General features: G+C 41.2%; 2 protein-coding genes across 2 annotated transcripts; both read left to right on the top strand.

Annotated features, from left to right (window-relative positions):
- Positions 1 to 143: 143 nt before the first annotated feature.
- SMIM8 (small integral membrane protein 8) lies at positions 144 to 4,603 on the top strand. Its single transcript, XM_030555887.1, has 3 exons — positions 144 to 476; positions 2,123 to 2,280; positions 4,229 to 4,603. Exons 2-3 carry the CDS (start codon positions 2,146 to 2,148, stop codon positions 4,385 to 4,387), a joined length of 294 nt encoding a protein of 97 aa, XP_030411747.1. The 5' UTR covers positions 144 to 476; positions 2,123 to 2,145; the 3' UTR covers positions 4,388 to 4,603.
- Positions 4,604 to 8,066: 3,463 nt separating this feature from the next.
- C3H6orf163 (chromosome 3 C6orf163 homolog) lies at positions 8,067 to 25,413 on the top strand. The gene is made up of 5 exons (XM_030554219.1): positions 8,067 to 8,487; positions 19,009 to 19,103; positions 21,878 to 21,985; positions 22,931 to 23,133; positions 24,946 to 25,413. The coding sequence occupies exons 1-5, from the start codon at positions 8,340 to 8,342 to the stop codon at positions 25,382 to 25,384; spliced, it is 993 nt and encodes a 330-aa protein (XP_030410079.1). The 5' UTR covers positions 8,067 to 8,339; the 3' UTR covers positions 25,385 to 25,413.
- The last annotated feature ends 709 nt before the right edge of the window (positions 25,414 to 26,122 follow it).

The raw sequence follows: 26,122 nt of genomic DNA on the forward strand, positions 1-26,122 counted from the left end.
GGTCTACCCCTAGAGCTGCCCATTTAGCCCCAGTCTTGCTGCACAGAACCGTCCCTACGCTTCCTCCAGAGGGGTTGGCAGAGAGAAAGTCCTAGCTGACCAGGAACTGAGCTCATCTCCCAGCAGGGAGCGCCCCAAACCCTAACAACTAGCGCACCAGGATCAGGACAAGCTGCTCGCTCCCTGCACAGAGCTGACACAGCAGCAGGAGGAAGAGACGTGTGCGCCAGGCCAACTGCCCCGTGAGACGCTGGACTCTAAACAGGAAGGACGGGGACCACAGAAGAACAGGGCAGCAAAGGAGCAGGGAGCAGCCTGCGCGGGCGCGTCCCAGCAGCGCCTCTGGCACGCAGCGCCCGCCGATCGCGCCCGGGGCGGGCTCGTGCCATGGAGGCGGCGAGGAGACACGTGACGTGACTGCGGCCGGAGCAGGGTAGGGGCCGCGCGATCCGGGCCCTGTCTCGGGCGGCGCCGAGGTGAGAGCGGGGCGGGAGGCCGCGCTGCGGGGAGCCAAGGGTGGGACCCGCTGGGCCAACTGCGGTGCTGGGATCGGCCGGGCTTGCAACAGCCCCCGCTTCGGTGGGGCACGCACAGCCCGTGACGGGCCCGCCCCGCTCCCAGTGTTCACCGCGTTCCCTCCTGCTCCCCTCGTCCCCTCATCCCAGTTCAGATCCTCCCTGGTTAGTAGCGGGGGGCTCTGCTCAGACCTGGTTGGGCAGCAGAGAAGCCCCGAGGGGGCTGAAACTGGCTGCCGCATGCCGGGCCCAGGGGAGAGTATTTTTAAAAGTCCTGTGGGTGTTTGCAAAATCTGCCTGGGCCCCGCCGCCCGCTCTCCCTGGAACAGTTTGTATAGTGGAGATGCTGAGAGCAATTGAACCAAACTGTAAACACTTCAAATCGGGGGGCTGCAGCTCCCCCCACACCCCTAGTTCCAGCACCTGTGCTGCTCTCTGCCAGGGCAGGGGCCAAGGAAAATGACTTGTTAGTATCATTTATTAAAGGCCTTCCCCTGCGCAGGGGTTTCCATCCCGTCCCTCAAATTAGCAAGGTTTTGGGCAGTTCTGAATCTTGTTGATTAGGATCCTGTTCAGAAATTACTACAAGGGTTTTCAGTTAAATTGTTTTTTAAATATTTGAGCTGGGTTTAAAACAAAACACAACCCTGTGCCTCAGAGTGATGAAGAATTACCCATTATGAGTGTGATCATACCCATCCTTAAATCTGTAGTTTTTACATGGCACTAGTACAGTGTTGGCTACTAAGTACCTTTAGATGTCATTGAAGTACATGGGAGCTCACTCAGCGCCTTGCCGGATCAGGCCCATTTAAATGAATGGGGCTATTCATGGTCCAAAGCTGCAAGGTCCTGAACCACAGTTAACTCTGAGAGAGGCCCAGGACTGGCTTACACAAAAAATTTAGCTCAATCTAGCTACATCACTCGGATGTGAAAAAACTCACACCCATGAGCACTGCAGTTAAGCTAGCCTAACCCCTGGTATAGATGTGGCTAAGATGACAAAATAATTCTTCCATTAAACTAGTTACTGCTGCTCCAAGAGGTGGATTACCTACACTGACAGAAAAACCCTTTCCCTCGATGCTGCTGTAGCACCTGTGGTGTAGACATGGTCTAAAATGGAGTTGTGTGCTAAGGATTCTGGGATCTGTGAGAACGATTTAAGCAAAATTAACTGACTTGTTTTGATCATATTTAGTTCTATCTCAGGGGTTCAGGGTGTGACATGCATTTTCAGTATGAAAATGAGACAAGGGTTTGAAAGAGCCCAGGGCGGGCCCATTTGAGAGTACAGTAGCCACACCGAATAAGATGAGTAGCATCCCACTACGGATCAAAAAGACAATGGCCCTCAAATTAAACTCTTTTGGTAAGAGGGATAGTGTTGGGAATCACCAAATGAAGGCACATCAGTGTTGGGATCGACAACAACCAGTTATCCAAGTGTGAGTGGCATAATTGTGAAGCACCAGAGGCAGTACTTGGCATGAGCAAAGGAGAACATAATACCAGAAAAACGCTGGTCTACGAAACATGAACTATAATTTGTTTTCTTTAAAAATCAGTATTCAAAAATGTCATTTTTTGTATTTTACCTTTAGGTAACAATTCATCATTAATCAAGATGTCCTCAGCACCTGAGCCCCCAAACATTAAAAAAGAAGCACCCAAAGAGAAAGACAGTCGAATTCCAGGACTCAGGGGTGTCCGTACAACCACCCTGTTCCGAGCTGTGAATCCAGAGCTTTTCATTAAACCTGTAAGAGGCTCCTTCAGAGACAATATGTTTAAAGATGTATTTTTGAGATACATTTTAAAAAACACACATTTAAGCTACCAGAGTTATAAGTACCACCTAAGAATATTATAACTGAAAAATAGTTTTCACATTTTCCCAGTTCGATTAGTTTGCATATTTGACATCACTTTGTGTATAGTCAGTTTCCCCCATATACTGTTAGACTGTTCTTTCATCTAATATTCCTGGGGGAATTCTATGCCAAAAAATCCAAAATTCTGCATGTTTTATTTGTCAATATAATGCAATATAATCACACCAGTTTCAAACTACTATACAGAGGGGGGAAAAAATCACAAAAACTGTTCAGCATTTCTTAAACACATGAAGTTCAATAAAGACAAATGCAAAGTGCTCCACTTAGGAAGGAACAATCAGTTTCACACATACAGAATGGGAAGAGACTGTCTAGGAAGGAGTATGGCAGAAAGAGATCTAGGGGTCATAGTGGACCACAAGCTAAATATGAGTCAACAGTGTGATACTGTTGCAAAAAAAGCAAACGTGATTCTGGGATGTATTAACAGGTGTTTTGTAAACAAGACACGAGAAGTCATTCTTCCACTCTATCTGCACTGGTTAGGCCTCAACTGGAGTATTGTGTCCAGTTCTGGGCACCGCATTTCAAGAAAGATGTGGAGAAATTGGAGAGGGTCCAGAGAAGAGCAACAAGAATGATTAAAAGTATTGAGAACATGACCTATGAAGGAAGGCTGAAAGAATTGGGTTTATTTAGTTTGGAAAAGAGAAGACTGAGAGGGGACATGATAGCAGTTTTCAGGTAGCTAAAAGGGTATCATCACGAGGAGGAGGGAGCAAACTTGTTCACCTTAGCCTCTAATGATAGAACAAGAAGCAATGGGCTTAAACTGCAGCAAGGGAGATTTAGGTTGGACATTAGGAAAAAGTTCCTAACTGTTAGGATAGTTAAACACTGGAATAAATTGCCTAGGGAGGTTGTGGAATCTCCACCTCTGGAGATATTTAAGAGTAGGTTAGATAAATATCTATCAGGGATGGTCTAGACAGTATTTGGTCCTGCCATGAGGGCAGGGGACTGGACTCGATGACCTCTCGAGGTCCCTTCCAGTCCTAGAGTCTATGAATCTATGAAAGTTCACTTCCAAATACTTATTAACCAAGACCCTGCATTCCAGTTATAATCCTGGATTTTCATTTAAATTACATTACTTTTATTTTGGTGTTCTGTAAATTAAGACTGTTGCTCTAAATTGCTCAGACTTTCACACATGACAGTCGTACAGTTTTGCTAATCATTGTCCTGCATTTTTTTTAAATGGATAAGTATAGTAGCTCCTGAGCTGTAATCTAACCCCATTGTGCCTCTCTGGCACAGGAGAAAAAGGGAGAAAGCCCATCAACTTTCCTAGCTGAGTATTCCGTTACTGTCATTTACAATAAGGCTCCTTTACACCACTCTGACAAGGTAAAGGAGCCTTAATTGAATAAGGGCTTGTCTACGCTGGCACTTTACAGCACTGCACAGCACTGCAGCTTTCTCACTCAGGGGTATGAAAAAACATCCCTCTGAGCGCTGCAAGTGTCAGTGCTGAAAAGTGGCACAGTTGGCAGTGCCTCAGCACTGGGAGCCATTCCCCTCATGGAGGTGGTTTTTTTACAGCGCTGAGAGCTCTCAGGGGCTTTCCCTGAACAAGTGACAGACCGGCTTTGAGAACCACTGGCCTAGATGGTAGTCACCAGCATTGTGTCAATTTGTGTCATAGCTGTTTGCATAGGTCTCAAAAGTGGCAGTGGTGTTAGTGTCATAAAGAGATGTCGGAGAGGGCCCCTGGTCACTTGGCATGCCATGAGCAAAGAGCCTAATATACAGGATGGATCAAAAAAACAAAATAGCTGACTAAAAGTGCATATTAATTTATTTTGACAGAACAAACCTGTTATGGCTTTTGGACTCATAACAATTACCCTGTGTGTGGCCTACATTGGTTATTTACATGCAACACAAGAGAATAAAAAGGACCTCTATGAAGCTGTTGACAGTGAAGGAGCCAGGTATATGAGGAGGAAGACTTCCAAGTGGGATTAAAGAAGCTGCTTAATAACAGAGAAGGGAAGAGGAGTAATTGGCAATGTAGGCACCTGAATTGTTAATGTTAAATTAGGTGTCTGCTAACTTTTCTATGCAATTCCTGGAATGATGTTTGTAAAATTTAATCTAATTTCTATTCCATTTTACAATGCCATGCCTGTACCTATAAACTTTATAGAAGACATACCAAGTAATAAAATGTTAAAAACTGTTGTCTGAGTTGACGGTTACAGTATGTAAATAAAAGAAATAATTAAGTGTGAGCTGGAAACTCTAGTGATAAGTGACTTTAGAAATTTCTGTGATAGTTTGTCATCTTTTTATGGTCTGCTTTGGCAAGAAGGAAAGCAGACCAAAGCAGCTCAATCTACTACTTCCCACAATTGAGCTGCAGAAACTGCATTTTTAATATTGCAACTAAAGATATTTTTTAAAAAGACAGACCATCTAACAATTTTTAAAAAAATCCAGAACTCTAAATGCTGACCTGAAACGACCATTCAAAATGCTAATTTACTCTTTTATATAAATCCTTTGTTAAGACATCCTTTTCTGTCCATTTGAGTGACTGGTTTTATTTCTAAATTAGTTTTAAAAACTACACGTACCTTCACTGAAAAATATATGCCATCAATTTCTTGTTAGTCACTGGAAATTCTAAAATGGTAGGGGTATTTTCTTTATATAAAATATAGTTCAATTATTTTTATATTAATAAAATATACAAGGTTCTACAGTTTCTGAAATAATTACACACAAAACTATGTTACAAGAACATTAAGGTAGAAAAGTCAAGCACTCACAAGTTAGGAAATGCCAGAGTTAAGGTTGCCTGTTCAATTTAGCCTCCTTGTATATCTGCATTATAATCCAATCTTTAATTACATCAGGGGTCGGCAACCTTTCAGAAGCGGTGTGCTGAGTCTTCATTTATTCACTCTAATTTAAGGTTTTGCGTGCCAGTAATACATTTTAATGTTTTTAGAAGGTCTCTTTCTATAAGTCTATAACATATAACTAAACTATTGTTGTATGTAAAGTAAATAAGGCTTTTACAATGTTTAAGAAGCTTCATTTAAAATTAAATTAAAATGCAGAACCCCCCAAATTGGTGGCCAGGACCTGGGCAATGCAAGTGCCACTGAAAACCAGCTTGTGTGCCGCCTTCGGCACCCGTGCCATAGGTTGCCTACCCCTGAATTACATGATCACATACTATTTTTTCTATAGACCCATTACCTCTTTCCATTTCCTAACTTTTGAGTGCTTGACTTTGCAACCTTAATAATTTTCTTTTAATATAGGAAATGAGACAAAAAACTGTGTTTTTAATTAAGCCAACTGATAAAACTCTGTAGAGATTCATGCAGTGTCATATTGACACCTGTATGGGTCATTAGCAGAGTTGGAAACTTTATAGCCACTGCACATGACTCTGCCATGTGAGCTAACAGTAAGTTGCCATCCTCTGAATAGACTCGCACTAGAGGGGAATGAGGTACATACTTTTCTAGAGGGTTTCACTGATATTTGTTGACAGAAAAGGAATTGAGAGAGACAAGAATTTTGTGTTTCATTCCAAGCTCTAGTGATCACACAATCTTCAGCTCATTCCTCTTAAGAATGACCCTTTATGCCCCATCCACTCCAACCTGTCCCAGTCCTCTCTCTTCTCCTCCCATGGCTCCTTGTCCCAGTCCCATTCTCATCTAGTCAGTCCCAGACTCCACTCCTAAAGCATTTTGTCCTGGTCTTGCTGCCCCAGAATCCCTGTCTCAACCCCACCCAGTTCTCCCCCTGCACTCTGGCTCCTTGTTAGATCTGTCTCCTCTCCCATCTTTACTCCTTTTCCCTGTCCCTTGCCCTACTAGTTAGTTCCAATCTCCTTGCCTAGCCAGTCCCAGTCTCCTCTTGCTCCTCATCTGATCTCAGTCTCTCTCTCCTAGCTCCCAGCCCTCACCTATTTCCCTTCCTGGCTCCCAAGCTCCTTGCATTCCAGTCACAGTCCCCCTTCCCAGTCTTCTTACCCCATCAGTCCCAGTCATCTCCCCCATCCCAGTGCCTAGTCCTCTATCTTCTGCCAGCCTCCAGTTCAAGTGTGCCCTCTACCTCTCCATGCAGGCTCCTTATCCCAATCTACTCACTGTACCTGTCTCCCTGCTCTGGATATGGTCCCCTCTGCATTTGAATCAGCAACTTGCTCCTCCATCCTGCTTGGACTCAGCAAAAGGGTCAGCAAGAGCAAATGAATGGCAAGCTCCCTGCTGTCAGTCCAGCTGCCCTGACTGGGACTTGTCACAGCCCAGAGCTGTTACAGCAGGAAAAACCCTGCTCAGCCCTGGGTTGAAGCATGCACAGTGCAGACAGAATCCTTGGGATATTTAGTTATGAAAATCTAAGTCTCTACTGAGTATGTGCAAACTGATTTTTAAAGACTCTCATAACTTGGCCAAATGTGGGTGGCTTTTCAGTGACAGCAAAAAGCATGTTCCTGACACAAAGACCACCCTCTTCCAATTTTCAAGTCCCTGCTCCAAGGCTTGGGGGCACTACTAAAAGGTGGCTAGAATTTTTTAACATGGGCAAAACAAGATATTTTTTTCTAGCCTTTTGTTTTATAGGGAGAGGATAAGAAGGAGCCTTGAGACTAACTCTTTCATTTAACAACTATTATGTGGAATTTTAACCAGATTATTCTTTAATTCATTAAAATATATTAAGTCTACATTGCTTCAATGGGCTTTAATCCTAGTGAGCAAGAACTACTCTGAAGGGGTCTATGTTATAGGGGAATAAGGGAAGAGTGGGTCCGTACTGTTGAATTATGTTTTGTGGTGTGAAGGGGACCATAGAAGTGAGCAGTAGTAACAGTGGAAGAAGGAGAGGGGAAGGGTTTAGAACTGAGTCAGGGAGAGGGGCTTGGTGAATGCAGCCATGAGACTGTGTAGTGGAAGGTCTGGCTATGAGGGCAGCTGTGTTGTTGGAGTCAAGACTAATTAGTCAAACTGATCCAAACCTATGTGGATTGAAGGAGGAATGTTTCACCTAGTTTTTCATTTTTTAACTCATGGTCATACTTATCTCCTTGTAGCAATTACTTTTTAAACAACTCAATAATACATAGATGATATACATAAAGTGGAGAAAACAGCATGAGTGCAAAGATGCATGCAGTACATTAATGGACAGTACAGAAATATGGCTGAAAATTGTCAGTGTAAATATCTGATTCCTGCAAATACAGCATACAGTTACAGCAGTGACCAAAAGGGAGAACTCAGATCTCTCAAGCACAGCTTCACTTATGTGAACTGGGGATAAACAAACAGCACCAATAATGTTTAGTTTTGTCCTGTTTCTGTAGATTTCCTTTTCAACAGTGGTAACAAAGTTTACAAGAAAATTCCTACCTTGACAAAGATAAGCCACAATGGTTTCCTGAGTGGAGACTTTTTGATACCCCATGCCACACATGAGTCATTCACCTCTTTAACAAAAAATACTGATGCAAACATTTGAAACAGTAGCCATTGCTAAATACTGTTTAAATCTCTTTAAACTGCTTGGATTTGAGAGGAATTGTTGCCATGCCTTAAGTAATAAAACAAAAAAAATTAATGAGATGCTGCTTAACACTACCCTGTATCTACAAATGCTTTTGTGAGCAAATCTTGTCCTGCCTAGTAACAGTTGCTAGGTATGAGGTTGGTTTAAGGCTGTAGGAGGTCAGTTAATAAATCCTCTCCCACCATCAGTCCGCATAATGTTATTGAGTTCTTCACCACTTGTACTTAACCTGCAGGCAAATGTTTTAGACATCATGCTAATGGTGAATGATTTTATCTTTTAACTGGACTGCATGTTTTCTGTAGAAACAGTAAGCATTTTGTCTGCAAGGATTAGGGCAGTTTGGACATTTTAGTAACCACCTTGAATATTTTATACAACCATGATTAGGAATCCAGATTTGAGCTCCTTTGTTTGTTGTGCTGTATGCTCAAAAATAATACCACCACCACCTACACCCGCTACTTTTGAACGGATTCGGGAATATAAGCCTTACAAAACACGGTATTACACTCATCGGGATATATTAGGTATGTTGGTTTCCTGAATGCTTCATTTGTAATTCTCCAATTGCGGCTATTCAAAATACTTATACATACCTCTATTCTTGACATTCACATCCTCTTCCAATGGCCTTTCCTGGTTGGTCAGAGATGGATACATGTATTTATTCATGAATATGTACAAATACTACAGATCAAATAACTATTCTTCTCAAAGTATTAAAGATTTGCTTACAATGGAGCAAAAAAAGAGAGCTAGGTATGAGTATATTTGAAAATAGTTGTTTAAGTAAGGCTTAAAGGAATTGAGAAGACCTGTGCTTGACAAAGATTTTTTTAAAACTCTTTAGTAAGGCAAAGTTACAATACAAAACTGAAGTCTGCTTTTACATTTCCTGTTTCAGGATCTGGGCTCTAGTTTGTCACTCTCCAAGGGTTCAGTGCAAAGTCCACAGGAATTTCTCCTTTGACATCAATAGATTTTAGATCAATTCCTAAACAGACAAGAAATAGAAATAGAAATCATGCTAGAGAAAACTGTGTAATAACTGTAGCCACAACAACATTACAACTTTGCTGGGTACAACTCTTCAAAAAACAATTAAACACTTTACTACCAGGACTGTGTACAGGGCCTAAACAAGCCCCTGAAACAAGAGTTCCTGACAGGACTCTGGCATACTTATGCAGTAAAAGCTGTGTTATCTAGCACTTTACCAGCTGGAAAGGCTCTAGAAACCAGCATTTCTAATATCTCCCAATACAAATCTTCAATCCAGTAACTGGGACCAATGCCGAAGCTATTCAGGACCCAAGTATTTCCAAGAGCAGCTGGACTACGCTTGAGTTATCCAAGAAGAGCCGAATGCTGTTCTTTCTGTTCATATCCGCCATTGTGATCGGTCAGTTTATTACTTGGTGTATAGTCTTGTGTTTATCGCAAAATATCAATGCCATCCTACTATTATGGCATCCAAAATACCAGCGAAAAGCAAAGGAGAGAAGTGTAAGAGAGTTGTGTTGACATTAAAAGAGAAAAAAGATATTTGTAAGTGTAAGAAGTGTAAGAGAGTTGTGTTGACATTAAAAGAGAAAAAAGATATTTGTACATGTCTTGAAAAGGGCAAGAGCAGGAATGTTTTGATACAAGAGTACAATTTTGACTTGTCCATGATATACAACATCAAGGCTCAGAAAGGACAATTGCTCAAATTTTTGCTAGTTGTGAGTCAAATAAAGCTGTTGAACGACTTTGTACTCTGCATATACCTAAATTAGAAAAGCTAGACAGTATTTTATATGAATGGTTTTAATTGAAACGATGGGAGGGTGCCCCTATCTCTGGTCCAATGCTCGTTGAAAGGCAAAAGATTTTTATAAGCAAATACAATTAACTGAGCCATGTGCATTTTCTGAAGGATGGCATTTGTGTTTTAAACTTCATCATAGTATTAGAAAGCTAGATGTATCCGGTGAACAAAAATCAGCTGATCATGAAGTGCAGAAAAATATTGTGAATTTTTTTAGAAATTTAATTGCTGAACATGATCTATCCCCTGAACAAATGTATAATGCTGATGAAACTGACCTATTTTGGTGATATTTGTCCAATTCTACCCTAGCAGGTGCAAGCGAATTTAGTGCTGCTGTTTTTTAGCACAGTAAAGACAGACTAACTGTTCTTACATGTGCTAATGCTGCAGGCTTGCATAGAATAAAACTCTTGGTGATTAGAAAATATAATCGTCCTAGAGCTTTCAAAGGTGTTGCACATTTATCTGTTGTTTACAAAGCACAAGGTAATTCATGGATGGACAAAGAGTTTTTTTATGATTGGTTTCATGATGTTTTTCTACTTGCAGTGAAAGAACATTTTAGAAAACTAGGCTTACCTGAAGATAGCAAATTATTCTATTGCTCGACAATTGTAGAGCTCACTCTGGAGAAAGAGTTAGTGTCTGGTAATAGTTTTACCATCTTCTTGCCTGCCAAAGTTACTGCATTGATTCAACCTATGGACCAGGGCATTATCCAGACTATGAAATGTTATTACAAAAGAGATTTCCTGAGAAAGCTTATCAGTCATGAAGGCACTACACAGGACTTTCAATCTCGTGATAACATAAAAGATGCAATTTTTAATGTTGCTTTTGCCTGGAATTCTGTTAAAAGTGAAACATTAAAGAGCTTAGATAAAATTGTGGTCTAGTGTTATGTTTGCAGAAGTATCTTCTGATGAAGATGAATTTGAAGGCTTTAAAATAAGAGTTAGAAAAAATACATTAGCACAAATTCTTGAAATGTTGAAGGCTACTCCTTCACACCCAATCAACAAACTTCATGAAAGTGAGATAGAAGAGTGGGTTGAAGCTGACACTCAAAAACACTGATAAAGACCATGAAGACACTGATAAAGACAGCGAAGAAGATTTTAGTGAAGAGGACAAAATAACTGGGGGAAAGGCTGCTTCAGCTTTTGTTACAATAATTAAATTTGCAGAAAGGCAGCCATGTTATAGTGCCCAGGAGGTTATGCAATGGCACATTCTGCACTCTACTTTTATGCAAAAAAGGCAGAAGAAAATTAAGCAAGCTGATATCAGGGATTTATTCAAAAAAGCAGCTTCCAGTGTGTGTCATAGGGTTAGTACAGATTCAGCCCAATCTCCTACACCTTCTACATCTACAATGATAATTGATGTTGATAATGATGACCCTGAGGCACTGCAAGATCCTGAAGTGCCTTCTGACTCATCAAAGAAAGATTACATTATGTTCAGTATAGTTTCAGTGTTAAGTGTATTTTCAGTGATCTGGGTATATGCCATGTGCTGCTCATAGTGATATGCAGTGTCATAAGATAACCTACTGTATAGAAAACTTTACCTGTACACGCCTAAGTGCTTCAAGAAACCAAACACTCTGCAGTGCAGTACTGCTATTGGATTGGTGAGTACCTGTATACTTTATTCATTTTATTGTATTTTAACTCTTTGAAAATTGGTATTCCACTGGTAAATATAACTCTTGGTTAACTGGAATTTTTGACTATCCAGCACCCCCCATTTTCCCAACATACCTGATAACAAAACTTTTACTGTATAAACTATCTCTAAGGTCATAGCCAGATTTTTTATTATACTGCAATTATAATTTAAAAATGGAAAGAAAATGTATGGTAGTATTAGTATGTTAATAGCAAGAGTCTGAGGTAAGTCAATAAAGTAAGAATTTCTATACCTAACTATTGCAGGGATCTTTGATCAGTGATATTAGTATTGTGAATCACACTGCCTATGTTCGATAATGTGTGTTACCAAAGAGGTTTCAGTCATTATTCAATAGCTCTTAGAGCTTGGGATAGTTGCTTTTCAAAATACTTTTGAAGCATCAAAAGTGTGCTCAGGGCTGTAGAACGCCTAGAAGCAGGGCCGGTCCACAACATTTTGGCAGCTGAGGCAGGGATCTCAAATGATGCCCACATGCCCCCTCGCTTGGGCCAAAACTTTGAAAGGTCTCAATTCTGCCTTCTTTCTGTTCTACTCCTCTCATGGTACTGCTCTGCTACCTACCCCAATAAAGGAGAACTAACAACTTAAAATGCCTTGTTCAAAAATTTTAAGTAACACTTAACTTTCAAACACCTGAACAGCAAATGTAACTTTTCGTGTCTGCATAGTAAACACTGGCATTTTTATCTGTTTGAATAATCAAAGTGGTGCTTACCATGCCTTCTTGATTGCAAAGATTTGAACTGCTTCCTGGAGGTCCACAGTCTAGGCCAGCTCATGCTCTATTGAGCCTCTCCTGCGTCATTGTGGAGCGTCGATGTATTTTTATTAACTTTAGCTTGGAGAAGTTGCATTCTCCACTGGCAACTGTTACAGGAAGTGTTAGAAGTATGCGCAGAGCAACATTTGGAAAGCATTCAGAAAGAGGATGGTCATCTTATTTGTGCACATATATTCCAGAACAGCCTTTGGAGTTGATCCTGCTGAAATGTATCTTGAAAGGGCTCTCAGTTCATCACCTAAATCACTTGCATCATATCGCGCATGTCATCATGTGTCAATACTGTCTCTAATGCCCTGCATTGCTGGTGTACATCTTCAGGTATAGTGAGGAGTTTTGGAATATCAGACAACATCCCAAATATACTGCTATGTTCTTGAGCTGCATGAAACATTCTTCAACTGACTTTACTGCACAATCTAGAACCTGGTTAAAGAATTCGACTTTGAATTGTTGTTTGGGGTCTCTTATGAGATTATCCCGTGCCTCGTAATCAAAATGTTTTCTTCTTCTTCAGTGACTCTTGTATTCTTGAATGGGTGAGAAAATAGCTTCAGTGTGAAGTTCCTCTGCCAACTTCTGTGCACTCTTCAGAATGTTTTGAAATCCCTCATCTGACCGGTAAGAATGTAGGTATGAGTTTGCTTTGTCCAGTTGTTCCATTGCTCCAGATATATCAAGGTCAACACCTTGGAGTCTCTTGCTTACAACATTTATTTCAAACAGTATGTCATGCCACAACACTAAGCCACACAGAAATTTGAAGTTATGTACGTTTCTGATGATTCCATGTCCTTCTGCCACTGTTCTCCCATGAACAGTTCCTGTTATAGCATTATCCTCCATAGTGGCAACTATGGCAGCATCCATCTTCCCAATTTTATGTTTGATAGGCTTTATCGCCTCCTCTCGACTTTCCCATCATGTGGCACTCAGTGGTTTCAGGGTCAGAGAGGATGTTGCCAGATGTTGCTTCAAAATTTGCCATCAATGAATTGATGCACAGAAAAATACATAGATGCTTTGAATTACATTAAAAAATTCAGCGGCCTCACTAGAAGCTGAAGCTGCATCACTGACCACCAAGTTCAATGAATGAGAACTGCCTGGGACAAAAAAACTCAAGGGTTTAACTCTCAGATCCATGTCTGCACTCCTCCATTCTTTCCTCTCGTGTTGGCACCATTATCGTAGCCCTGACCTCTCATGTCAGCTATCACAATTCCCATATCTTCCAGCTTTTTAAGAATCAAATTTGTCATACCAGCTCCTGTAGTATCATCAGTGTCAATAAATTTTAGAAAATGCTCTGACAGTCACCATTGCAGGGACATTTTCACTAGGTTCTGTTGTTGTTACAAAACGCACCAGTAAAGTCATTTATTCTAGATGGCTGATGTCAGGTGTGCAGTCCAGAATAACTCATAGACTCATACTCATAGACTCATAGACTCTAGGACTGGAAGGGACCTCGAGAGGTCATCGAGTCCAGTCCCCTGCCCTCATGGCAGGACCAAATACTGTCTAGACCATCCCCGATAGACATTTATCTAACCTACTCTTAAATATCTCCAGCGATGGAGATTCCACAACTTCCCTAGGCAATCTATTCCAGTGTTTGACTACCCTGACAGTTAGGAACTTTTTCCTAATGTCCAGCCTAAATCTCCCTTGCTGCAGTTTAAGCCCATGCTTCTTGTTCTATCATTGGAGGCTAAGGTGAACAAGTTTTCTCCCTCCTCCTGGTGACACCCTTTTAGATACCTGAAAACTGCTATCAGGTCCCCTCTCAGTCTTCTCTTTTCCAAACTAAACAAACCCAATTCCTTCAGCCTTCCTTCATAGGTCATGTTCTCAAGACCTTTCATCATTCTTGTTGCTCTTCTCTGGACCCTCTCCAATTTCTCCACATCTTTCTTGAAATGCGGTGCCCAGAACTGGACACAATACTCCAGTTGAGGCCTAACCAGTGCAGAGTAAAGCGGAAGAATGACTTCTCGTGTCTTGTTTACAACACACCTGTTAATGCATCCCAGAATCATGTTTGCTTTTTTTGCAACAGTATCACACTGTTGACTCATATTAAGCTTGTGATCCACTATGACCCCTAGATCTCTTTCTGCCATACTCCTTCCTAGACAGTCTCTTCCCATTCTGTATGTGTGATACTAACAGAGTAGTATCTTGCTGACTTCAGATCTGGCACAATCTTCTGTTTGAGTTTTGTTGCCAGTAACTGTATAATCTCATTTTGAATTGGTTTTCCAAGGTAGTGGTGTGTGTACATTTCTTGGGTGGTGACTCTTCTTAGGGTATGGCTACATTTGGAATTTCAAAGCGCTGCCCCGGCAGCGCTTTGAAGTGTGAGTGTAGTCTGAGTGGCAGCGCTGGGAGAGAGCTCTCCCAGCGCTGCATGTAAACCACATCCCTTACGGGTGTAGCGTGCAGCGCTGGGAGCCGCGCTCCCAACGCTGCTGCCCTGATTACACTGACGCTTTACAGCGCTGTATCTTGCAGCGCTCAGGGGGGTGTTTTTTCACACCCCAGTTGCAGCGCTGTAAAGTGTGCGTGTAGCCAAGGCCTTAGATGCTCCTGGAGTACAGCATCAAACTCAGCCATCAGCTCCACAATTTTAAGGAAGTTTGCATTGTTTGCCACATGCAGCTGATCTGAAGTGCCACGCAGTGCTAGGTTTTGGGTAGCAAGCATTCTCACACCTTTAATTTAGTCTCATCTCAAGCTCTTTCCACCTATTGAATGCTCTCTGGTGATTTGCTGCCTTCTTATGGCATGTCAGATCTCTAGCTCTAGTTTTCCAGTCCTTTATTCCTGTAGAACCCAAGGTGGCTGGAACATTAGAGTGGAAGAGTTTGCAACAAAAACAGTATGCAGCATTCTGGGTTTTTGAGTGCATAAGCCATGGCCTCTCCACTTTGTCACCATTGGGGATTTCACACCAGTAATGTGTTGGATGAAAACTTCTCTTTTCATTGTCTTTGGGGAACATGAAGTTTTTCACTTGCTGTGGCCCATGCGGTACAAGGAAGTCACTCAGGCTACTGCTCAAGTGGGTCCACAGTCCTGGATCATGTAGACTTGAGGAACTAAATTCAACAGCAGCTGTTTCTTGCACCTACGTCACACTCTTCTCTGTTCTACACTTTTCTTCAGGAATGTGCATGGTTACATCCATCTGAGATGGAGATATGGATGCTGCAGTAGCTGCCAGGTCACCTGCACTCTGACTAACTGGAAGATCAGGCATCTCCTCACCACTCACATCCTCACTGGCGCCGGAAGGCTCACCGTGAACATTTGTGTCTATGTATCTCAGGAGAGCTCCTTCCTGCTTAGATAGAAAAGCTTCCTTTGCTTGCTTTCTTTTTCTGAATGCTGCCCCAGAGGGGCGTTTTCTTCTTTCACTCATGACTGCTGTTCTGTGCCAGCTATAGTGGCTCTCAACACTCAGTTGACGGGGGCAAATAAACAGGCTGGTAGCAGAGCCTGAGTGAGGAAAGATATCAGCATCTTAAGGGCCTCACTGGCTCCTCCTACTTTAGTTGACTGCCTGTTCTCCTCAAGTGGGTTCAGGGAAGCAGCAGGAAACAGGAAGCTCCCTGAGAAGCTGGTGTTAATCAGTCCAGGCTCCTGGGGGTGCTAGAGAGGTACATAAAAGGCTCCTCCTCCTCTCTCTCCCTTCAGCTCCTGCTGCTTTCTGTTATTTCCTCTCACCTTTTCTCCTGCCTGCCTGTTATGTCTCTTGTGCCCTCCTCTAGCACAGCACTCCACCATCTCTGTGCATCTAGAGCTGAGAGAATACATATGCACCAACAGCAGACACAAATTTCTACACTCTGGGTCCTAATGGCGCCCCACCCCCTCCCTAGTCTGGCACCTGAGGCGGCCACCTCAGTTCACCTCATGATAAGGCCAGCTCTGCCTAGAAGACAAGCTTACAGTTGACATAGGCCACATAAAACACACTAGAAGCCTCTTTAAAAGGTCCTGTTTTAGATTATTTCCCTCTTTTACTTTTCAATATATTGTATGGGTGGACACTACGATCAGCTTCAACAATGGAACTCTACAGACAACTATATACAAGAAACCCACAAATCACCACACCTACCTTCAGTGATCCAGTAATCACCCCAAATGCCCCAAAAATCTGCTATCTACAGCCAGGCATTCAGATACCACAGAATATACTCCAAGGAGAAAGTCCAAGTTATACATCTTAACACACTCAAAACTACCTTCACCAGACAAGGACACACCACTAGAGAAGAAGATTATGTCATGGAACAGACCACCAAAATACCCGAAGAGAACCTGTTTCAATATAGAAATAAAGCCCCCTCTGACTGCCCTAAAGCACCCCTAGTTGTCATCTACCACCTCACACTGGAACCCCTATGGAGTATCATCAAACAACTACAACTCATAGTCTAGAGGGACCCCATCCTGAAATAAATCTTTCCAGAACTCGCCTCTTCTGGCCTTCAAACAACTCCCCAACCTCACCATCAGAATCAACCTCTCCATAGACCAGGACACACCAACTCAAAGTGGCATCAGTCTCTACCAGAACAACAGATGCAAAACCTGCAGACATACTTCCACTGCTGCAATGATCAACACCCCCCACAACGCACGATTCAAGATCCTGGTCCTTACACATGCCTATGACAACATGTGCTGTACCTCATCCAGTACAGTAAATGTTCCAATAACAGCTATACGCGTGAAACCAGACAATCACTATGCTCTCAAATGAAGTCACCCAGAAAAATGATAAAAGCCAAAAACACCATATTACCTGTGGTTGAATACTTTTCACAAAGCAATCATTCTATATATCTGACCTATCATCCACAGAGGAAACATGCACAATACTTTCAAAAGATGAGCCTGGGCGTTTAAATTCATAACTTTGCTAGACAATAAAAATCATGGACTGAATAGAGACAATGGATTTTTTGGCTTATTACAACAATCTGTAACCCACTTACACCCACTTCCTTTCCCGCCCCCTCCCCCACCTGATGGCTGAAGGTGTGTTAATGGGCCACTTCACTTTGAATAGTCCCTTGAAATATGTGTTAACTACTTATGCTAAACCATCTGTTCCACCTTGTATTTAGCTGTGACAGTATGTTTCACAGACCTGAAGAAGAGTGTGTAACGTGAAATCTTGTCTCTCTCACCAACAGAAGTTGGTCCAATAAAAGATATTACTTCACCCACTTTGTCTCTCTCTAAGCCGGTTACTTGTCATTCACTCATGTTCTTTGTATATACTGCCTTCATAGATTCACACTCATATTTATGTGAAGCTTATTAACAGAATTATCGCAGCTAGTTTAGCGCAATTATATGCCTAATGCATGTGCCAGTCATGAAAACATGCCACTTTGTAGCAAATTTCAGTACACTATACTATTCTTTATAGCATAGTATATCAGACATGTAGCCCCTGTTGGGCTTTTCCCCACATAGGACAGAAAAAAATAAGATAATTTTCAAAACTCAGTATTCTCAGTATAAAAAATGATATCTTGTATGAAATTCAATTAATGGAGAATAGTCTCACCAAAGTAGTCAGACACTACAAATTACATCATAGATTATGATTTCTTATTAACTATACCTTACTAAATTGAAAATGTGCCTCCTATGTACTCACAAACTACTCTTTTAAGACATCAACAGTCCCAGGTTTGATGATAGTTTTGGGTTTTTTTTTTTCCTGCCTAAGGTCTGATCTACATTTAAAATTTAGGTCAACGTAGCTGTAGTGCTCAAGGATGTGAAAAATCAACCCCCACGCCCCACCCGAGCACCATAGTTATGCCAACCTAATCCTCGGTGGAGACGCAGCTAGGTGAATGGAAGAATGCTTTTGTCAATCTATCCAGTGTTGCTCCGTGAGGAGGCATTTCTACAGTGACAGAATCACCGGCCCCTCGCTGTAGGCTATCTACACTGTGGGGTAATGCTGGCATAGCGATGGCACCATAGCTATGTCCCTATAATCCCCATAGTGTAGATGTGGCTTGAGTAGATTTGGCCTAGATGTGTCCTTCTGGTAGAGTGGTTGTTACCCTTAGCACACATATTGATACACATGGTTCCAAACTAACATAGCTATAGTGAACTTGATACTGTTGAAAGGTACTGAGCTAGACAACCCTGGAGTTGGCAGCTTCTATTATCCACAAAATGGATACAACATTTGTGGGGCCAGTGATGACTCTCCAAACTGCCCCATCAATGTGCCTTAATTCTGTTTTGAAGAAATTAACTTCTGGATTGAGATGGCAGTTTAGTCCAAATGCCTACTCAGCGCCTATTTCTACTGTGTGGACTAATAATGGAGAGAATTAGTACCAGCCGTTGTGGTAGACTGGGTGAAGTCAACATTTGTTTGCTAGGAAATAGACTAAGACCACCAAATTTATTTCATATAGATCACCAAGTAGCCATCAATCAATGGGAATTGTGGGTCCACAGCACCTCATAAAATCAGGTCCCTAGACTGTATGCTCCTTGAGCAGAGTCCCTGTTTTTAAAGCAGTACATACACTTAAGACACTGTATTAACAATATTTACATTATAAATACTGTCTGCAGTGAGAATTCACATTGTGTATCTTTTTTATTTTTTAAAATATCAAATCAAGCTGATGGGCAGGAGACTGTTTACAGTTTCTTTATTCTTGTAACATGTACATGATTCATTTCTGTTGAATACAGAGCTCGGGGCAGATCTTCAAGAAGAACAATGTGAAAAGAAGGAATTAGAAGTAAAAGAACGGATTGAAAAAATTAAAGCCGAACTATGGTTTCAGGTAAATTAAGTTACACTACTGTCATTGAAATTAACATTTATAATTATGGAATCTGTGTTGTAGCATGCAAATTGTGGATAAATGCCTTTGAGCTCATGGGAGGCAGGCATAAGAGGCTTGGAGAGCTAAGCCTTCCCAAATGGGGCAAAAAATGCCCGATGCGGTGCATCTCCCTTTGGAGGCGTGCCCACCCGGCACCTTTGGAGCGCTGTCGCTGGAAGCTCCCGAGAAGTGGGGAGCCACTGGTGCCCAGACCATGGCCCTGCCCATGCTCTGCCCGGAGGCCCTGCTCTGCTTGGCCTCTTCCCCCATGGCCCCTCCCCTGCACCTCCTCTTCCCGTTCCTGCTCCACCTCTTCCCCCAAGGCCCCACCCTCTGCTCACTCCTCTACACCCCCTCTTGCCCCATCGCTCGCTCTTAAGGCAGGAGGGGACAGAAAGGAGCAAGCAGTGGGCAGGGGAGCATTGAAGGAGGGAGCAGAGAGGAGTGAGTGGCAGGCAGGGGTTTGGAAGAGAGGGCAGAGAGAAACGAGCGGTGGGCAGCCAGGGGGCCTTGGAAGAGAGGGCAGAGAGAAACGAGCGGTGGGCAGCCAGGGGGCCTTGGAAGAGGAGGCAGAGAGGAGCAGGCAGCGGGCCTCAAGGGAGGGGGCGCAGAGGAGCGGGCAGAGGTGGGTCTTAGGGGAAGAGGTGGAGCAGGGGTGGGAAGAGGCAGAGTAGGGGCAGAACCTCAGGGGAAGAGGCCAAGCAGGAGTGAGGCCTCAGGGAAGAGCAGAAGTGGCATGTAGGACATAGGTGCTGGAACTAAGAGTGTGGGGGGTGCTGCCGCACTCCATGGCTTGAAATGGTTTCCATTACATGAAGGGTTTACAGTTTGGTTCAATGGCTCTCAGCACCCCTGCTATACAAATTGTTCCAGCACTCCCCTAGTGCAGGAGGAGCCTCATGGGGAGATGACTGAGCAGGGGTGGGGCCTCAGGGCAGAGCAGGGGGGTGGGGCTATGATCTGGGCACGGGTGGCCCCCTCCTACTTCTCAGGAGCTCCTGGTGCTCACTCTCAGCCACCCCAAAAGCAAGAGTCAGGTGCCATCTATGTTTGAACTGAGAGTTAATATCAGTTCATCTTCATGTGCTTGTTCGTTTTTTACTTTAAATCTAGAAATACTGGAAAGAACATGCAGTTCACAGGTTAAATAATTCTTTTAATACTAAATTTATTTTTAAACAATTATCAATGCTTGTTTATGTAAAAGACAATAATAATTCTACAGTTGTTGTTGCATAAGTACCAAATCCGGCACACAATGAATAGCAGAACTCCCATTGACACCAGTGTAACTAAGAGCAGGTTCTGTATGCACAAATTTGCACATGAATTTGATCCTCTAGCTATCAAGCTCAACTAACTTGGGCATTTGACCATCTAAAAACAACCGGTCAACTTACTGGTCAAATTTTGTCAAATAATGTCAAAAGTGGTAAAATATTTTAAAGCATTAATTTAATACAACAGTAACAGAAAAGAGTAAGACTTTATGGTCTCCAGTAAGCTTCGTCTTTGATACTTATGCCTACTTACAAAAACCCCCCAAATTACTTTGAGTTATTTTAACTCAGAAAAAATGCAAAACACAATGAAGTTCAGCGATGTTAGGTTAGCACTTAAATGTGAAAGGTATTCAAGACTGAACAGTTACAAAAGAAAATAAAAATGAAATAAAACAGAAATCAAACAAACACATAGCAACCATAAAAGAAAAAAGTCATTTTAAAATGCACTTATGCTAGGTAGGCAGCAGGCCATCTCTTCAGGTAACTTAATGGCTGTCCATGTTTTCTCTTTGTGTCGGGGTGGGGGGAGGTTTAATGACTGTAAACCCTCCTCTCTCACACCTACTCCCTTCTGAGTTAATTTCCATATGTTTGTCTAGTCAGTTTAGATTGCAAGCTCTTTGAGGGCAGGGACTGTGTCTTTTAACTTGTTTAATGTGCTTTGTAAGCCACCATGTACATTGACAGCCTGGTATACAACTAAAGAGATACATACAAACAATATTTGTTCTCGAACATACCAGCCAATCAAGATGCTCATCTTTCAATTAGTTCATCTTTTCCCCAACAGGTGGCATTAGCATGTAGTAAAATGAGTGATTAAGACCTTTAAGTTTGCTAATAGATGGCACCATGATACAATCAAAAAGGTCAGCCTCCGCCTATATCAGGGTATTCTTGCTGGAATATTTGACCATGGTCAAACAATAAGCAGTGACTTGAACAGTCAACTGACATTATTTTATCAGTCAATTGACCAATTTGCCAAATCTAATCTCAGCAAGGCACATTTTTAACATTATGAAGAATTTAAACAAATGTTACATCAAAATTTTGTCTCTGAAACACACGGTGATCACTACTAAAATATCAACATTTGCCAATCCTTTCCCACACAGTGCTATGTGAGATCCAGAGTTGCCCGCTATGCTTACAATAGGTAACAAAACTCTGGTACCTCAATGACATTGTATGGTACAGTGTTAGCAAATGCCCACTTTTTAATATTGATCACTGTAACGGCAATTTTCCAAAGATCAATGTAACAATTTTATCAAATAGCCAGAAACACCACATATGTTATCACTTCATACAGATTGATCTGTCTCTAATTTTTTAATGAAAAACAATAAAGCTATTGATTACAATAATCTCTGATCCAAGTCAGAATACCATGTAAACAGATCTTTAGCTAACTGCAGTCGGGCTATGATTATTGTTTTTAAGGCTAAAGTAGAAAAAGAAGATGCAGTGGAACAAGCCCTTGATCAGGCAACAGCTGAACACAACAGTTTTTTAGAAGACCTAAAAAAAAAGCATGAAAAGGAACTAAAGGTTTGGAGTCACTTGCTTCCATTTTTAATATGCCAAATATCTTAACTGTAGAAATGTCCAACTATGGAACTGAATTACTTTCTCAACAATACATTGTCATACTATTTGTGCTTGTACATTGCTATTGTTTGTGTCAGCTGGGAATTGAGTCATGTTGTTTGATGGGGTAGCTTGCCTTGAGGATCACTGCATTTTTTCTTATGCCAGATTATTTGGTTTTGTTTGGTCAGATACTTGGGTTAGCTAGTTCTTTCTGGTTGGTTTTTAGCATTCTATACTTTCCTTTTTATTGTATGAAACTTAGTTATTTTGTGACAGATGCCCTATTAAGGCCCCAGTTCAGCAAACTGCTTGAGCACACGCTTAACTTTAAGCAATTTCTATTTAGCACGGCAGTTAAAGATGGGATTAATTTTCAGCACATTCTTAAATTCCTTTGATACCAAAGCTAAGCAGATGTTTACATGGTTTGCTGAACTGGAGCCAACATTTAAAAAATAGAAATAATTAGAAGTATATTAAAGTGTGTATGTGTATCTATCTATACATATACCTCTAAACTGAGCATGCAAATTATAATGTTTTACTGTATAGACTCAACAACATGCATAATTTGCATGCTGGAATATATGATAAAAGATGCAAACACAAATATAAATACAAAGGAAGAAAACTACAAACAGCAGTTAAGCTTCTATAGCATTTTATTCTATAGGTTTTTCTATCACTGAAGTATCTGAGGGCTTTCCAATAGTGCATTAAGCAATGGGACCATCATCTGTGTCACATTCTCTCTCCAGTGGGAGAAGTGTGTGCACTGGAGTGTTTTGTTGTGTGTTGATGTTAGAGAAGGAAGGTCAAAAGAACGTGTCTTGCACTGAGTGGAACAGTGATTGAACAATACGTTTTATTCACTAATTAAATCTACATTAAATGTTTCTGAAGGAAGCAGTGATAAAAATTAAGAGAGAGATGCAGCGGTACCTGGAAAATGAGCTGAAGAGGGAATCTGAAGCTGCAGAGCAGCGCATGGCTCACAAACTTCAGCGCATCCTGATGGAGTGTGCTTTGGAAAAGATGCATGCTGTAGCGGAAGCCAGAAAACAGGAGAGGCAGACAGCATCCCAAGCCATGGCCAAGCAGCAAAAGTATTCTTGCCATTTTCAAAAGTTTAACTGTTCATCCATTTTTATAACAATAAGCAAAAATGCATACACCAACAGTAAGCAAAATATCCTAAGGGTTTTCTGTGGCACCCATGTAGGGTGACCAGACAGGAAGTGTGAAAAATTGGGACGGGGATGAGGGGTAATAGGCTTCTCTATAAGAAAAAGCATCAAATATCGGGACTGCCCCTATAAAATTGAGACATCTGGTCACCCTACACCCATTTTCATTTTCTAAGCACTGATGTCCTAACTAGAATTCTACCTATGGAATTCATACAAAGTATACTGAAACATGTAACTAAAGAAACAAGACTTGAGTACATCAACGTTGATCATCCCCAGACTTTCAAGAAATAGATCAGTATCTTTTAAAAATATTTTATACCTGAAATTCAAAAGGTGACTTTACTCTGAAAAGTGACTGAAATTAGCATTGTGGGCTTTCAGGTTTATTGCATTTCACAATTTCACATCAAATTTACTTAGCTTAGAAGCAACATTTTTTTTTCTAATTGCCAGCACCACAAACTTAACCTGGAACCTGAAAGTCAAGCTTTGTTCTTTATGTGTCATCACCAGAAATAAAGATTTAGCAGGTCAAATTCTGCCCTCACTTACAATGTACAAAACCCATTGTCTTTATTTAATTGCAACGGGATTTTACAGGTTAAACTGAGGACAACAGCTGGCCCTACAAGTGGAATTTAGTTAATTAAGTTAACACTGTTTGATACCTAATAATATCCTGCTCCCTCTCCCAAAAGATTAGAGAGTAGTAATATTTACTTTTGTCACTAATGTCAGAAGTAATTCTAAAAACTCAGAGAGCAGATCTGTTGGGTAAGAATGTTCCCTTTTTAAAAAGCCATTTTTCAGAATAGATCCACACTGAGCGGACATATTATGTAATGTTTTCATTCTCACAATAAAAACAGGACCCAGTCCTGCAGTCCTTTTTTCCACAGATAGACTACATCATCATCTTAGCCGGTATCTTCTGATTCCCCTGTCAGCTGAGTTCCTATGGGACCTGGTGAAAATAAAAAGTCCTCTGCAAAGTGGAACAGCTGGGAGAATTTCCCCTCTGGCACAATGGACTTGACTGATGCTGAGCACACCATGGGGATATCCTTTATATTTCCCTGAGCCAGCTTCGCTGAATTGCATCCATTGTGTTTGGGCACTGTTATATATTTTATATAGTTTCTTGCCTTATTTTAGTAGTTGTACTGAACACAGGTGTGTTTGATAAAACTTAAAACAAAAATTAGAAGTACATTTCCAGGCTACAAATCAATGTTTAGCCCCAATTCAGGGAAACATTCCAATTTGGAACAGCACTATAAAAAAAATTATTTAAAGTTAAAATACAGAATACAAAACTGATTCTTCATGTTCGTTCCCCTTCCCTCCCCACACTTTATTTGTTTAATTTTACATTTATTTTGAGTATTGTAATACTTTTCACCTTGACACATGCACAATTAAAATAATACCATTTGGTATACATATTGGAACTGATCTTCCTCTGGTGTAAATCAGTACAGCTCCATTTAAGCCAGTGGAGCTATGCTGATTTACAGTATCAGAGGATCTGCCCCTACAGTCTTTCTGTTATCCTGTTTTAGTCCTGTTGTAATTTTATTTCATGTTATAACTTCACTTATATTTGTAACAAAATCAGAAACTTTATAATTGTACAGTGAATAAACTTTAAATAATCTTTAATAATCATTCATAATGTAATAAACCTATCAATGTTACTTAACAAATCAATTAACTTTTTAACAGAAAGTACACAGAGCAACTCCAGGAAGCTGGGATATTGGCTAACGAAATACATCAGAAGAACCTGGATCAATTAAAAAAAGAAAAACTTTATGAAATGAGTGTTGTCTTGGACATCACTCAAAAAGAGAATCAAGAGGAGGCTGAAAAACAGCTCAAAGAAGCAGAGAAAACACATCAGGCCATATATGGAGAAGTGATGGCCAGCCTGAGAGAGACAAAAGCTCAAGTACAGCTTCTTACCCAACAGCTGGAAAGCATGACAGCTTGGAAAGACAACCTGGAAGCTGAAATAGAAGAAACAAGACAATCTTTTCAAAACTACATTGATATTACATTTCCTAAGCTGACCCCAGGACAAGCAGATTTTATCCTGCCATTCAGAAAGAGACTTGAACACAAGGATACAAAAAAGGAAACAGATAATGACAAAGGAATGTAAGACAGAATCAGTGTGAGATTTGCTGCAAGTGCAGATCAGCACTTCCAGTAAGTAATGCTGAAAAATAAATCAATTTCTGTTCACTGCATTAAACATGAGTCCCTGTAGGTAAAGGAAAAATAATCATTACATATTAATTAATGCACCAAGCTTAGGCAGGATATATTCATATTCTGTCCTACAAATGGTAAAGTTAAGATTACACCTCTACTTCCATTATAATAATCTCCTGTCTCAAAAACTTTTGAGCTGCAGTTTCGCATGCTTGATATTAGCCCAAAGACACTTTTTTGAAGCGTGAGGAAAATCCATTCAGCCACTTTCTAGTGAACAAAAAACACTTTTTCTTAAAAAAAAAAAAAAAAAAAAAAAAGACAAAAGGCAATATTTGAAGTAGTGAAAGCGAAGTGAATCCTGGACAGGGGTTACTGAAGAGAGAAGTACCAGCTCTGCTACATGCTCCTCCTATCCCGGGGAACTGTGCAGAATTCACCTCTGGTGCAGCTCTACTGGGTCATTGGTTTGGGGGATTTTAGGGTTAGGACCAGGAACTGCTGCTCTTTGTTATATTCTTCCTGCAGACTCTGAGGATGTTTAACTGAGAGTTAACATTTCTTAAGTCAGTTTTCATCACCCAGGCTCCCCTTCCTTACTGCACATCTGTGAGATAGTCAGTCTGTGGCAGCATTGCACCAGCAGAGTGGCTTTGAGGTTGCACAGGGATTCCATGGATCATCT

This window comes from Gopherus evgoodei, chromosome 3 (genome assembly GCF_007399415.2).
Source record: "Gopherus evgoodei ecotype Sinaloan lineage chromosome 3, rGopEvg1_v1.p, whole genome shotgun sequence".
NCBI classification, from domain to species: domain Eukaryota; kingdom Metazoa; phylum Chordata; order Testudines; family Testudinidae; genus Gopherus; species Gopherus evgoodei.